A 14,762-nucleotide genomic window follows, 5' to 3' on the forward strand; every position below is an offset into this window, starting at 1 on the left:
TTTTTTTTTTTATCTTAGTATTGTATCTTTTTATTATGTTATTATTTTGTTTATTTTACTGTACAGCACTTTGAAAACTTTTGCGTTTATTTAAATGTGTGCTTTATAAATAAAAATGGATTGGATTATTTCTGTTATGACACCTCCCTCAGGTCCAGTCCTTGCTGTGCAACCAAACATCAGGAAGAAGGGTGTATATTTGTCTGAAGCCTGTTTCTGGGTGCGGATGCTGAAAGCCGCCTCCTCCAGATTTTCATCCCAGTTGTTCTGTTGATCATTGGTGAGTTTGCTGAGCCAGACTTTCAGAGTCTGGTTTGACCTCATGTCGAGACTATTGGTTTGGGGGTAGCAGGCAGAAGTGACACTGCGTTTGATGCCAAACTCGGCACAAACAGCAGTGTTCACCTCTGCCACAAACTCCCTACCCTGGTCCGAAAGAAGACGAGCAGGTGCATCCCATCTGAAAAGAAAACATTTCATTATGTAAAATTGTGGGGCAATATGCAAACTTCATTTACTTTATTACAAAAATATGTTACACTTACCGACAGACTTATGTTTTGATTCCCTTTGCCACATCCTGGGCACTTTTTCTTGACAAAAGGAAGAAATCCATGAACTTGGTAAAGTAATCTGTGAATGTCAAAATGTACCTGTGGCCCCTGGCTGTTTCTGGATATGGACCTGTGCAAAATATAAACATTTTGTACATGCAAACAGTTTCCAAATGCAAACATTAATGTATAGTATCAAGTAAATAACTTGCCCATGAGATCCAGGCCCACTAGCTTTGGGGGCTCATTCACAGTGATGCACTTCAACTCAGGGGCCTGACTCTAGAGCTTCATGAACATCTGACACTTCAGACAACTAGATACCTACAAATAAAATAAATATTGGACATATACTCTGGTACATGGATTTTAAATACATCTTAACTAATATACATGTATTACTTGTGTCTGTACATTATGTACATATGCATATTGTGTACTTACATATTCAATCATATCTGCCTTCATGGTCTCCACCAGTAGTGCTGGACGATCTTTCCCACTGTGGTGTTAATACCACTATGTCCTCCCATAGTACTACTGTGGTACTGTCGAAGGATGTCCTTCACTTTGTCAGGGCAGACCACTACTGTCAGTGACAAAGTAGTGACTTACAATGCATCAACTGGTCTGAAACATAAAAATTCATAAGCAACCATTCGACAGAAAACACATTAACACAGGGTGCTTGCTCTTTATCCAAATAAAAATTCCAGACATTTTCAAAACTCATTTTTTTCCCCAAGACCTTGACTTTATGTACTTTTAAACTTGCGAGTCTACTTTTTTGGTTGAAATTGTACCTGTTGTGTTTAGCAGAAAGGTTAATTTTAAGAAATGTATGAATAAATGAATGAATGAATGAATGAATGAATGAATGCAAAATTCACAGTAAATTATGTTTTATTGACAGAAACTTTTTAAAAACATATGAAAATCACAAAAATGCATGGATATCACATAAACAAGCTTCACTAGAGAACAACCAGCAGTCAAAACACATGAATGTATTGATGGACATGAAGTAACAAATTTACCCAATTCATAATAACATTAACATATAGGCCTACAGGTCTGTGTACAACCTGCTGTAATTACACATCATTTTTATATGCTTTCCTCGTATGTTTCTTATGTTACAAAATAAGAAACCTGTTGTGTGTAAGGTTAGGGTTAACTTATGTTTGTGTTTTTAGATGACATTATTAAATTGCTTTTTAATTAGGTGCCTGCGCCATCTGGTGGAGATTAAAGTAAATACCCTGACTTGAAGTTTACCGAAGTGTGAAATTTAATCAAGGTCTGGAAAATGGCGTTTTGAAATTCCATACTTCTTAAGACTTTCAAGACCTGTCCAAGGGTTCTGTAACAGTTTAAATAATACACATGACATAGTATTTCATTACTTACTGTTACTGTCCAGGAAATGGGTCTTGACTTGGTTTCTGAAATTGTGTTTCTGGGCTTTCTCGAGTTCAGCAGGATACTGCCCCGTACTCAAGTATTTGATCAATATCTCCGTCTGCTCTTTGAAGGCAGACATCTTCAAGTCCATCTTGGAAAATCTGCACTTGATCTGCACATGGGTAAAGTCAGTACGACAGATTTCACTACTGGGTAAAAAAAACATGAGCGTAAAAATTGTACGTGACATCGGGTCACCAATCAGCTGACCACAGCCCAGAAACACTGAACACCTGCTCTGGGCTCCACCTGTATAGAGCAGTGCGCAGGCGCTGCCTTCTGAAGTTAGGTTACAGTAGTAGTGGAAGTACCTGGGTTAAACCAGGACATGTGACACACTTCTTTACTTCTACCACTCAATACCAGCACATTATTGTCATCGCCACTTCCTATTTTTGCTGCATTGAAACGTAAATCACTGTTTATGCTGTTAGGTGGGAGTTAGCTGCTGTTTTTTCTAGCTAGGAAATGTTCCATGTGGTTCAGTCCACCTCTGTCCTCTTTGAACTGGACTGACAGAAGCTGCTGTTGTGTCTGTGCATGTGTTCAGATTAAAGACAAGGTGTTACTGTATGCAGGTGTGACTGGATAACTGACTGGATGCCCATTAATTCCTAGTGTGTGTGTGTGTGTGTGTGTGTGTGTGTGTGTGTGTGTGTGTGTGTGTGTGTGTGTGAGTGTGTGTGTGCGTGCGTGCGTGCATGCGTGTGTGTGTGTTGATAACAAAAATGAATAAAAACACCACACACGTAGGCTAAAACAAATGAATGCTCTGCTGCTTTGCTAAGCTGCTACTTAGGTCGAATTAAAATAATACATTATGTGATTTTTTTTCTATTTACTGGTAAATTACTCTATTTTATTATTATTACACTTATTATTGGTTTTACGTTTTCGAAGTCATCAGACTATACTAAATGAGATATTATTCATTACACATCAAACAGAGCAAATTTTGAACAAAATTATTATTATTTTAGAAATTATTTCTCACTCACATATGATGGCTTTTGTTTGTGTCAATATAAAGTTACTTCATCAAGATTAGCCAGTGAACTGTTCTGATGTCCAGGATCCTTGTAGGGACTAAAGCCTTTCTTTGGAAAAAGGTCAAGGTTGAACCTCGGTGTCCCCACTTTAACTACCCATAATTTTATAATCCTCACGCATAAACAGTATCACTGTCATCCATCGTCTTCACTATCTTTGTCCACACACTGAGAGGTCAGTGAATACAGACAGTTGATTATTTTAGATAAATATGCAACTATGAAATTCTACATTATCATTCAAATCATTCAAGTGCATCAGTCGATATAATGAAAAAACAAAACAGTGTCAGACTGTACTTTTGACAGAGACAAATCTACACATAAGATGACTGATTAATTTTTAAGGAAGAAATATTTGATAGCGTCATTTATTTAATATCATTGATGTTTACATGAGTTAATGTGTTAGTTGGTAGAGTATCATGTACCTGAAGTCGATCTGCTATCTATTACCAAACAAATACCTACACCCACCACACATCTTGACAAAACTGAAATATGAGAAACTGTAAACGTGTCATTTTTAAGATCAGGTTGGGAGAAAACTGAATATCTGCAGTACTTTCAATTCATTCTACTGAAACCTTCATGATCTGATGTGATACGTACTTAAAGGAGAGTTAAACTTTAATAAACTCTAATGGATAAATGTGCACCATTCACCTTTGGGAGCTCTGTGTAAAAACCCAATTTAGGCAAAAATCAATTAAATTTAAGGTCACAACGATGAGTAGTAAAACTAGCATCTGTTGAATTATAACTGAGAGTTTATTTAACCTGAACCAACCAAGGTAAACCACGGAGCCAAGGATCTGATAAACCATTTAGTAGCATGTATTTTCATTTTTTACATGTTCATTACATCTGCTTTTGAACAACAAACCACATTTATTGTTAATAATGTGTGGAAGTATTTTTAGAAGAACATAAAACCGAATCACAGGACAAAGGGAGGAAATTACTTATTTTTGACAGGTTTTTACTAAGGTACATTGCATTTATTCACTGTTTGTTTGTTTGTTTGTTTGTTTGTTTTATTGGGGGGGGCTTAATATCAAATACCACATTAGCCCTGATTTTCTAATGCAACAAGATGTTCTTAGCACTCTTGTGTAATTTTTTTTTTTTTTTTTTTGTCCAAAACCCCACCCCCACCCCGAAAATTACTTTTTTAACTCTGAAAATCTCAGCTTTCACAGCTTCTCCACTCTTTTGTCCAGTGCAATGTATAAATATGTTCATGATGGGCTATTTAATGATCTTGTAAGTGCCATATTGTATCATAAAAGTACTTTGTACTATGAAAAGTCTAATGTCAAGGTCATGTTGGAGGTTAAAGGTCACCAAAATGACTAGTTTTTTCAAAAATTCATACCATTCTGACATTTTATCAAATCTGTCCTCAGTTCTCTTCCCTCTGGTTTCCTGGCGGGATCCCCCAAGGCCTTTGGCCCTTTCAAAGCCACATTAAAGACTAAATATTGCAACATGTACATTCCATTTGAATTTGCCGCCATTAGTGTGGCAGGAATCACTAGCACACATTTTGGCGGGAATCACTAACACTTCATTCATTCATTCATTCATTTTCTGAACCTGCTTTATCCTCACTAGGGTCACAGGGGCGGAGCCTATCCCAGCTACTTACGGGCGAAAGTGGGGTTCACCCTGGACATTTCACCAGTTCATCACAGGGCTGAACATATAGACACAAACAATCACTCTCACATTCACACCTATGGGCGATTTAGATTAACCAATTAACCTATCAGTGCATGTGTTTGGGTGGTGGGAGGAGCCAGAGTACCAGGAGAGAACCCACGCAGACACGGGGAGAACATGTAAACTCCACACAGAAAGGTCCCACCCCCATCAACTGGTGTTGGAATCGCACCCAGGACCTTCTGTCTGTGAGGCACCAGTGCTATCCACTGCACCACCGTGTCACCCATCACTAACACTACATTACAACTAGGCCTGTAACGGTACACAAAATTTTCGGTTCGGTACATTTTCGGTTTTCAAAGCCACAGTTTGTTTTTTCCGGTTCAGTACGGGAAGAAAGAAACCCCTCAAAATGTCTATTTATGCATTTATGAGTTTTTTTTTTTAACATTTTTTCCCCCAATTTTTGAAGACAATAGAATACAGAAAAACAGGAATAATATAATTCTGCTGCTACAAATCAAATAGAAAATAAAATAAATTATTAATATTACTAAATCTATTTTAAACATTACTATTGCACTTTTCCCTGAGAGGTAGTTTTGACCAAACACGAAAAATCTAATCACAGTTCTGTCAGTTCACATTCTGCATAAAGATAACAAAAAAATTCCACATGAAGTGCAACATTAACAAGAGGGTAAACTGGTATTCTGTTGAAACAAACTGAAGAGAAACACTGACAACAAAATGAACCTAATTATTTATTTTAGGACAGAGAACAAACTGTTTAGGACACTGTATTTGTGTGTGCATGGGGGATTTTTTTTTTTTTTTTTTTTTTTTTTTAGTCAGAGCTGGGGGGTGGGGTGGGGCACGCAGTTATATGCCTGGGGGTGCGGTCCATAACTAATGTAACGAACGCTGTCATGAAACGAAAGTGAAACTTTACATACTTTCAACATTCTATTTATTCCTCTATTATACAGCGTGCGTGATAGTCAGTCAGACAGACAGACAGACAGACAGAGCTAGCGTAAGTGTTTTAGAACTACCGTAGTTCCTAGGGGCCAAACAACGTCCATCTTATTAGCGTCTCTTTCCTCGTTGTTGTCTTTCACCTGAAGCTGAACTGATCCAAACTGGACTGATGGTGGAGGGTCTTCAGTCTCTTCCTTCCAGGTTCACATAATATTTGTTGTTTTTTTTTAACCTTATATCAACTGCTATTTCGTATTTCGGGTCAATGTGTGCTCCTTCAATATGTCCGTGTGAAACTTGCGCAGATTTAAAGTTCCGCATTGAATGACGTCTTTCATTCCTTTTTCTTTTTCTCACCATACTGTGCCGTTTTGGTACAGCTGTGTACCGAAACGGTTCGGTTCGGTACAAGTACCATTACAGGCCTAATTACAACCTATTGTCATGGAGCTACAAGTACTGCAACCGGACATTCATTCATTCATTTTCTGAACCTGCTTTATCCTCACTAGGGTCACTTGGAGCCTATCCCATCTACTTACGGGCGAAGGTGGAGTTCACCCTGGACATTTCGCCAGTTCATCACAGGGCTGAACATATAGAGACAAACAATCACTGTCACAGTCACACCTATGGGCAATTTAGATTAACCAATTAACCTATCAGTGCATGTGTTTAGATGGTGGGAGGAGCCAGGAGTACCCAGAGAGAACCCACGCAGACACAGGGAGAATATGCAAACTCCACACAGAAAGGTCCCACCCCCATCGACTGGTGTTGGAATCAAACCCAGGACCTTCTGTCTGTGAGGCACCAGTGCTAACCACTGCACCACTGTGTCACCCACATTAGGACATACAGGGGTTGGACAAAATAATGGAAACACCTTAAAAAATCAACAAAATATAATTTAATATGGTGTAGGTCCGCCTTTTGCGGCAATTACAGCCTCAGTTCTCCGAGGTATTGATTCATACAACTTGTGAATTGTTTCCAAAGGAATTTTAAGCCATTCTTCAGTTAGAATACCCTCCAACTCTTTTAGAGACGATGGCGGTGGAAATCGAAGTCTTCCTTCAGGCATGTCCAAAGTCCGGCCCGGGGGCCAATCACGGCCCGCGATCAGATTTTATACGGCCCACAGCTTGGGTTTTATATTATATTATTTATGGCCCGCTTGGACTGTTGAACAGAGTACATGAATCATAAAAGGTTCAAAATGCAGTTTCTCCTTTCACCTCATGGTGGCAGCACCACTCTAACTCTATCTGGCTCTGTGACTTTGCTGTGAACCATTTTCGCTAATTTCTAACCATGGCGCCTGTAAATAAAAAAAAAGGAAAGTTGACAGTGAGGGCCGCCGCTTCCAGGAGAGATGGGAATTACAATTTTTTTTCACTGAAAATCGAGGTGATTGTGTTTGCCTAATTTGTCGAGACATTGTTGCCTTGTTTAAGGAATTCAATGTAAAGACACACTAGCAGACAAAACATGCTAACGCATACGACAAGCTAGCAGGGAGTGAGCGCTCCGAAAAAGTGAAGCAAATTCAAGCTGCTTTAAACTCACAGCAGTGACTCTTCATGTGAACCTGGGAGTTCAATGAATTCACCACCAAGGCAGGCTACCAAGTTGCCAGGTTAGTTGCCTATAATTGCTGGTGTTATGGACTTGTAGATGTGACACAAATATTAGATTAGATTAGATTCAACTTTATTGTCATTACTCAGTATACAGGGTAACGAAATGCAGTTAGCATCCAATCAGAAGTGCAAAACAGCAGAAGTGCAGTATGATACAGTTAAATATCATATGTTCAGGTAAGTAATATGTACAGATGAGTGCAGTTATGTACAACTAGTGCAAATAAGGTGGTTAAATTAAATATTGAATGTGCAGTTGAATGTACAGTTGAATAAATAGGATGTTCATTACAGAATATACACATATACATACATACATATATACACCTATGCATGCACACAAAGCTTCAGTGTGGATGTAAGCATATACATATATACACACACATGTAATATTGGTTGTGTGATATAGATTTAACAGTAAGGAGTATTGATGAATGTGTACAGCTATGGAACCAGATGTGTAGTTATCAGTGCATTTGTGCGCCAAGAGTCAACACAGGTAGGAGGAGGTGTGGAGTCATCTGCTGGCAGAGTTCAGTAGGGTGACGGCTGTGGGGAAGAAGCTGTTCCTGTATCTACTTGTTCTGGTCAGCAGACTCCTGAATCGCTTCCTGGAGGGGAGGAGCTGAAAGAGTCTGTTGGCTGGGTGAAAAGAGTCTCTGAGGATGCTACGCGCCCGGCGCACACATCTCTTCTTGTAGACTCTCTCAATGTCCGGAAGTGGGGCACCAATGATGCATCGGGCAGTTTTCACCACCCTCTGGAGTGCTTTGCGGTCCGCAGCAGAGCAGTTTCCATACCACACTGTTATGCAGTTAGTCAGGATGCTTTCTATTGCACAGCGGTAGAAGTTGCCCAGGATGACAGCAGACAGCTGGTTCCTCCTAAATATTACTTTCTGAATGATTTTGTGAAAGACAAGAGTAAGAGTCATATGTTTTCATCTTAAACGTTAACAGACTTTACATTACTGAGTAATATATGAGTAATGATTACTCATATAAGTCATGTTTAAAATGAATGTGGGGTTAAGATTTTTATCAACTTCTTGGAAGTTTAAGATACTCCATACAGTTTGTTTTATGTTATCTGACTCCAGATGTGAAAGGAAGGCAGAATTGTTTTTTGTTTTTTTTTTCTTAATTTGTTCACACCAGAGTGGCGTAGATTTGGTTACATTGCCATTTTAAAAAATTATATTGTGACAATGAAAATAAAATTATTGTAGAACAGCACATTTATATGTTATTTTTACTGTTTAAAAAACATCCGAAGGGACCACTGGCCCCTGGCAATGTCCACATTATCAGATCTGGCCCTCTTTAAAAAAAGTTTGGACACCCCTGTCTTACTTGAATCTCTAAAACTGACCATAAATGCTCAATAATGTTGAGGTCTGGGGACTGTGCCGGCCATACGAGATGCTCAACTTCATTAGAATGTTCCTCATGCCATTCTTTAACAATTCTAGCTGTATGGATTGGGGCATTATCATCTTGAGGTGAAGGTGTTTCCATTATTTTGTCCAACCCCTGTATTCATGTAAACGTCAAAGTCATGTGAAACTACCATTTGTTATTTTTGACATGTCTATATGGAGAGTATATTGAGTAAATAGTTCTGTTTAATGTGTCTTATTGAATGGAAGTTGTTTGTGGTCAGTAGATGTGTTCTGAGGAAAGAACCTGAGCCCAACATTTGGAAGAACCCACATTAACAGCTTCATTCCATCAAATATGCATTTTTGACCATTTGGGTGACCTTTGACCTATAATTTGACCTTGACACTACACCTTTTGCAGTGCAAAGCACTCTTAAGACATGACATGTCTCACAAAAAAAACATTTAAGGGCCTAGCATGAGCATATTGCTACATTGTACTTTATCAAAAGTGAAGAAGGTTTGAAAGTTGACAAGAAACCCACATTTTCAGGGTTGAAAAAGTAATTTTCGGGGTGGGGGGGTGGGGGGTTTGGATGAAAATTTCAAAAAAATTGCACAGGAATGCTTAGAACATCTTGTTGCATCAGAAAATCAGGGCTAAAGTTGAATCTGAAAATTTTCCTGAAATAAGCTCTCCATATTTTTTATCAATTCAACCATTTCTGTAAAGCCCTGTGAGGTAACTTTATTCTATTTATTTATTTATTTATTCTATTTATCCAATTAATATTGAAAAGTGAATTGAATTTAGAAGACTGCAGATCAAATAGCTGTTAAAAAGTCTTGCATTATTATTATTATTATTATTATTATTATTATTTTTATTATTAACTGATAAGCTTCTTTATTGTTGACCAAAATTAGTGCCGTGTTGAAGGGAAACATGGAACATTTTGTCAGTACTATTCAGTTTGCCATCAAACACATTACGTTTATTTTGTGTCAGTTACAGGAAAAATGTATCAAATTATAATTTGGTTAAACATATCTATGCCAGTTTTAGTACACTTAGCAAACACTCCTCCTGTATCAATACAGGTGAAATATAAAACTCTAGATGGCAATAATATTATAAATTATATTTTTAAAATGTGGAATGCTTTCATTAAATTAATGAATGGTATTTTACAGAGGGGAATGGTGAGTATAAATTGAAAAAACTTAACTGCAAAGTTGGGGAAATATTCTGACTTTCCATCCTGCTTGTTTACACTTTTTCTTTTCTTTTTTTTTTTTTTTGGCAAAAAACATTCAATGTTATATTAATGACTGAAAGTGATATGTGTATTTATCTTTCCTTTCTCTGTTTACATTATCAGAAAATGTATCCACAGTTCCGGCTTATTTCATCATACAGAGCAACAGTATATAAGAAGTGGACTTTCAGTAGTTCAGCACCTCAGACTGAAGCTACAGGCTGACACTGAGAAGACAGAAGAGAAGGAAATCTGCAGCAGGTTTGGCATCGACTCTTGAATTATAGCCTCACTACTACTCAGATCCAGACAACTAATGTGTGTTTGTCTTCACTGAAGGTCTTCATCTTTGACATCTGCATCATCATCATCACCATGAAGTTGCTGGTTGTGTTTCTACTCATTGGTACCATGATGGCCCTGACAAGAGGTACCGATGACTTTGACTGATCCTCCATGTGTTTGTGTGACTGTAAAGACAAAAACAGTTTTTTCTGTAACACAAGTAACAAACTTCATTAACTGTTGTGTCAAATTGTCCAGCTTTTCCAGAGCCAGAGCCAGAGGCTTTCCCTGAGGCAGAACCAGAGGACAGTGATGATGAATCAACTGACGGTAAGTACCTTTTTCCTCAGATGATAAATCATGAGTTTTCATCAGTAAATCCAACTGTAATGAATGATGACGACTTTAACAACAAACAGTCGTTTGTGTTTCCTTTTCTCTGTAAACTGTCTATCTGTATTTCCTATGGGATTTCTATGTGTGCAGTCTGAATAATTTGTGTCTTTTGTATTTCACATTAACCATCCACATTCTTCAGAAGCTATGCCAGAGCCAGCTGGTAGGTGAAATGTTCTTTAAATTTGTATTTTGTCAGACAAATTTTGTAATATAATGATACCAAGCTGCAATTAAAGACTATGAGCTACTACAAGTGAGACACACTATCAAACTATGACATTTCAATAAGACACGCAGCAGATAGCATGTTAAGGACAATCTCTTCTTAGACTCATCACATTACTTACATAACAGTATGATAAAAGTTTAGGATAAATGCAAATAACATTCTGAAATTACTTATTTGTCAGACAATGAAAACAATGAAGAGAAATCTGTAGTATCAGTCATTGTTACAATTGAGAATTGTTCTCCTTTTTCTTTATACTGGATAAAGACAGAAGAGGAGAATATAAAATCTGCATTATATATATTGCATACAATGTGTTTTAAATGTTATGAACTATGTTAAATTGTCTGTTTCAGAAACAGGGAATGGAACAGATGAGGGAACAAACCTGGCAGGTTAGGAGGATTTTGTTTTGTTTTTGTAGAGGATTCATTTGTGTCATGTTATGAACATGGATTACACTACTGAGTGTTACATTAGGAGTCCACCTTAAATATAAGTTTAATGGAATGTCATTTGCCTTTTTATCTCAGTTCTCAAAAGGTCAGCAAGGTCTAGCTGTACAAATCGAAACAACTACCGAGACAACTACTGGTATCGGTACGGTGACAGCTATTATGTCTATGTTACAAGAGGCGTGAACTGGGTTACAGCACAGGTATTTGAGCCCAATTCTGCTTCTACACTTCAATTATTTTTATGCTTGAGTTTGCGTCTCTTAATATCACAATACTTAGAGGCTTCTTCTCGGTAACTCTACTGTTCAATGATATTTTTTTTCCCTGTAGAGATTGTGTGTGAGTTATGGTGGAAGTCTTGTATCCCTACGGAACTCAAGAGAGGAAGCTTTTGTTAAGCTTCTGGCAAAGAACAGATATGCATGGATGGGACTCTCTGATGCACAGCAGGTCAGTTCATCTAAATCATGTTCCTCAGATGGTTTTGTTAAAAATTATTGAAATTGTCTTTTAAACAATATTCCTTGTCATGTTTCCCTTTAGGCCGGTGTGTGGCTTTGGATTGGGGGAGCACGTTACAGCTATTCCAACTGGTGTCGCAGAGAGCCTTCTAATGGTTCCAGTGAGAAATGTACACTGATGAACGTGTCAAGTAAGTCACTCAACATTACTGACATTTACATCACACACAGACACTGTGAAGCCATTCATGTCAAAACTGATTACTATGACAAGTGTCATATTTTTGTTAAACCATTTGTTTTAAAATTCAACCTTAAAGTGTTTACATGGAGAAATAATTCTTTCTTGAAATATCAGTGATCCATTTATTTGGAGTATTAAGGCCAATGTACAATGTCAGTGGTTAGATTCTGCAGTAATGACTGACTTTTTTATCTTTAATCCTTACAGGTGCAAGGTGCTGGTATGATATCGCCTGCACACCCAATGTCTATTTTATCTGTTCCAGAAGAGTTCGTTAATTCCTGAGGGAACAGAGATGCATAAACCTGCAAAACACAAACACTCAGTGATGTGTGTTTGTGTCTAAAGTTTGTGCACTCATCAGTCTTCGTCATCAGTCTCATATATAAACTGTTGACCTGACATTTTAAATCAAACCTATATTTCTTTTCTTTTCTCTTGCTGTAACGCTAACCAAGGAAAGAAGCGATGAGTAAAATGTTAACTGCAGGTGGACTGCTTTTAGGACCTTGTGTCTCATGAAGAGCAGATTGAAAGGTTTTGAAAAGACGCTTTTGGCACAACTTGATTCTGTTTCTGTTCTTTTCCTGTAAAGCATGATTAAAAAGCTGAAGCATCAAAAACGATGGTCTTTGAGTTTGATTTTATCAACCCCTTTTCTATCCTCTTTCTTTCTGAATAAAGAAAATAGTCACTATGAAAACACGATTGAGGTTCAAATGTGTAAATGAACACAACAGCAGTGATGTTTACAGACATCTCAGCAGGTTTTCCTGGAGACTAAATCAGCAGGTAAAAATAGAATTTAGATGACCCTCAATTCTGTCAATATACAACAAATATTTTGATATATGAAAAGAATATCTGAATCCACTTCCACACATGTCACTGTATATATTAATTTATTGATGTACTATGAAACCGTCACATTTTATAGGATATTTAACCTCTGGGAAATAAAAATAAATCAATCACAGGATAAACATTTTGTATCTCTGCTACTGTCACAACATACATGGTCTCCTGTCTTACTGGTCTCCTCCAATGTCATCCTCCAATGTTCTACATCAGGGGTTCCCAAAGTAGGATACATGTCCCCCAGGGGTACTTGAAATGTTTTTTTGGGAAATATACATTTGATAAGTCATCATGTACTGAATACAAAATAAATAATGAGACTTAATGCTGAAATATAAAACACAATAAATAAATACAATAAAATGGACATTCCCAAGCTTATTTCATTTCAATATTTAATTTTTAAATTATTATTATTATTATTATTATTATTATTATTATTATCGTTATCATTATTATTATTATTATTATTATTATTATTATTATTATTGTCTGTCATCTTTTTTAACCTTTTGGTAACATTTTAACAACATTTCTATTTTTCGTTATTCAAGATGAGTTTAGTTGAGTATTTAAGTAATTATTTTTTGTTGATGAAAGGGTTGTTTTTTTCTTTCATGACCATTTAATTTATTTTTCTTAGCAATGAAAGAGGGCGATTTACAGTTTATATTTTGCACAAAATTTATTTATAAAGATTTTTTATTTTTAATTTATTAAAGTTAAATATATGTTGTTTGTTTACAAAGTTCTGAAAACAGACACTTTCGGCACAGGGGCAAATTTTGCCTCATTTTTAGAATTTTCATTTTTAAAATCAAAATTGCTGAAGGGAGAGTTGGGGGTACTCGACTAAAAATATATATTTCAAGGGGTACTCTGTTAAAAGTTTGAGAACCACTGTTCTAGAGGAAATACCGCCATCTTGTGGCAACTCAAAGAACATCATCCCTCACACTGTTAACCAGGTGACCACCATCAGCTCCTACTGGGGTCTGCAATATAATGTATTACATCTAAAAGTAAACTAGTGTAAGAAATAATAATAACCCCCAATAAATCTCCAAATAAATGATTCAAAGACTGTCCAAATCTATGAATAAGAGTTGAAACTCAAATACGAAGGTTTGGTTTGAACATTTTTAGGGACGCAAACCCCACACATCTACAGCAGCTTCACCTAATTTCACAGGTTTTTAATGTATAATAAAAAGATGCACTGATGTAAAAGATCTATATGAACATTCAGTTAATAAAGACCCTTTCATATTTACATGATATGTTAAATATTGACATTATCTCATCTTATCTTATGAAACAAACTTTTTCTAACGCAATATTTCTTCAAACGTAAACTTTCAAAGATTACCTCGAACATCTTCAGATGAATTTTCAAATTAAAAAAAAAATCGTCTTCATAGTTAAGAATTCACAGGAAACTTGAAAATGTTTCCTCATGAGTTTGCTGTACTTTTCCAGCATGTTTCAGTGTTTTCTGCATATAACTGATGGAATGGCTGGGCCCTGGAGCTGTGACTGGATTCATGGTTTCCTTGAGTCCACTGAGATTTCAGGGGGAGGTTGAGGGCCTTTCCTGCTAATGTGTCAATATGTTGAACCTGTATCTACCATGAGAGCAAGATGTTTATTGCTGATCTCCAGGAGGATGGAAAGTTCCTCTTTTGGATGTTTAGAGGTGTCTGGTACCATCCCCCTACCCCTTGGTTCTATTGTTGTAACTCCACTGCAGGTCCAGGTGCAAAGCATATTCCTAGTTCACTGACAGGGCCGTGCAGAGAGCTATAAAGGGGCAGGGGCTCAAACTTCCA

At 37.0% G+C, this 14,762-nt stretch overlaps 1 protein-coding gene and 1 long non-coding RNA gene across 2 annotated transcripts; one reads left to right on the forward strand and one right to left on the reverse strand.

Annotated features, from left to right (window-relative positions):
- Window positions 1-318: 318 nt before the first annotated feature.
- LOC115439024 (uncharacterized) lies at window positions 319-823 on the reverse strand. Its single transcript, XR_003938181.1, has 2 exons — window positions 546-823; window positions 319-460 (listed from the first exon to the last, which is right to left on the reverse strand). It is a non-coding gene; the product is annotated as an uncharacterized LOC115439024 (long non-coding RNA).
- A 9,308-nt stretch (window positions 824-10,131) lies between these two features.
- Window positions 10,132-12,699, forward strand: LOC115439021 (galactose-specific lectin nattectin-like). The gene is made up of 9 exons (XM_030162914.1): window positions 10,132-10,260; window positions 10,339-10,429; window positions 10,543-10,614; window positions 10,823-10,843; window positions 11,269-11,307; window positions 11,446-11,570; window positions 11,701-11,820; window positions 11,914-12,022; window positions 12,283-12,699. Exons 2-9 carry the CDS (start codon window positions 10,375-10,377, stop codon window positions 12,351-12,353), a joined length of 612 nt encoding a protein of 203 aa, XP_030018774.1. The 5' UTR covers window positions 10,132-10,260; window positions 10,339-10,374; the 3' UTR covers window positions 12,354-12,699.
- The last annotated feature ends 2,063 nt before the right edge of the window (window positions 12,700-14,762 follow it).

This window comes from Sphaeramia orbicularis, chromosome 18 (genome assembly GCF_902148855.1).
Source record: "Sphaeramia orbicularis chromosome 18, fSphaOr1.1, whole genome shotgun sequence".
Lineage (NCBI taxonomy): Eukaryota > Metazoa > Chordata > Actinopteri > Kurtiformes > Apogonidae > Sphaeramia > Sphaeramia orbicularis.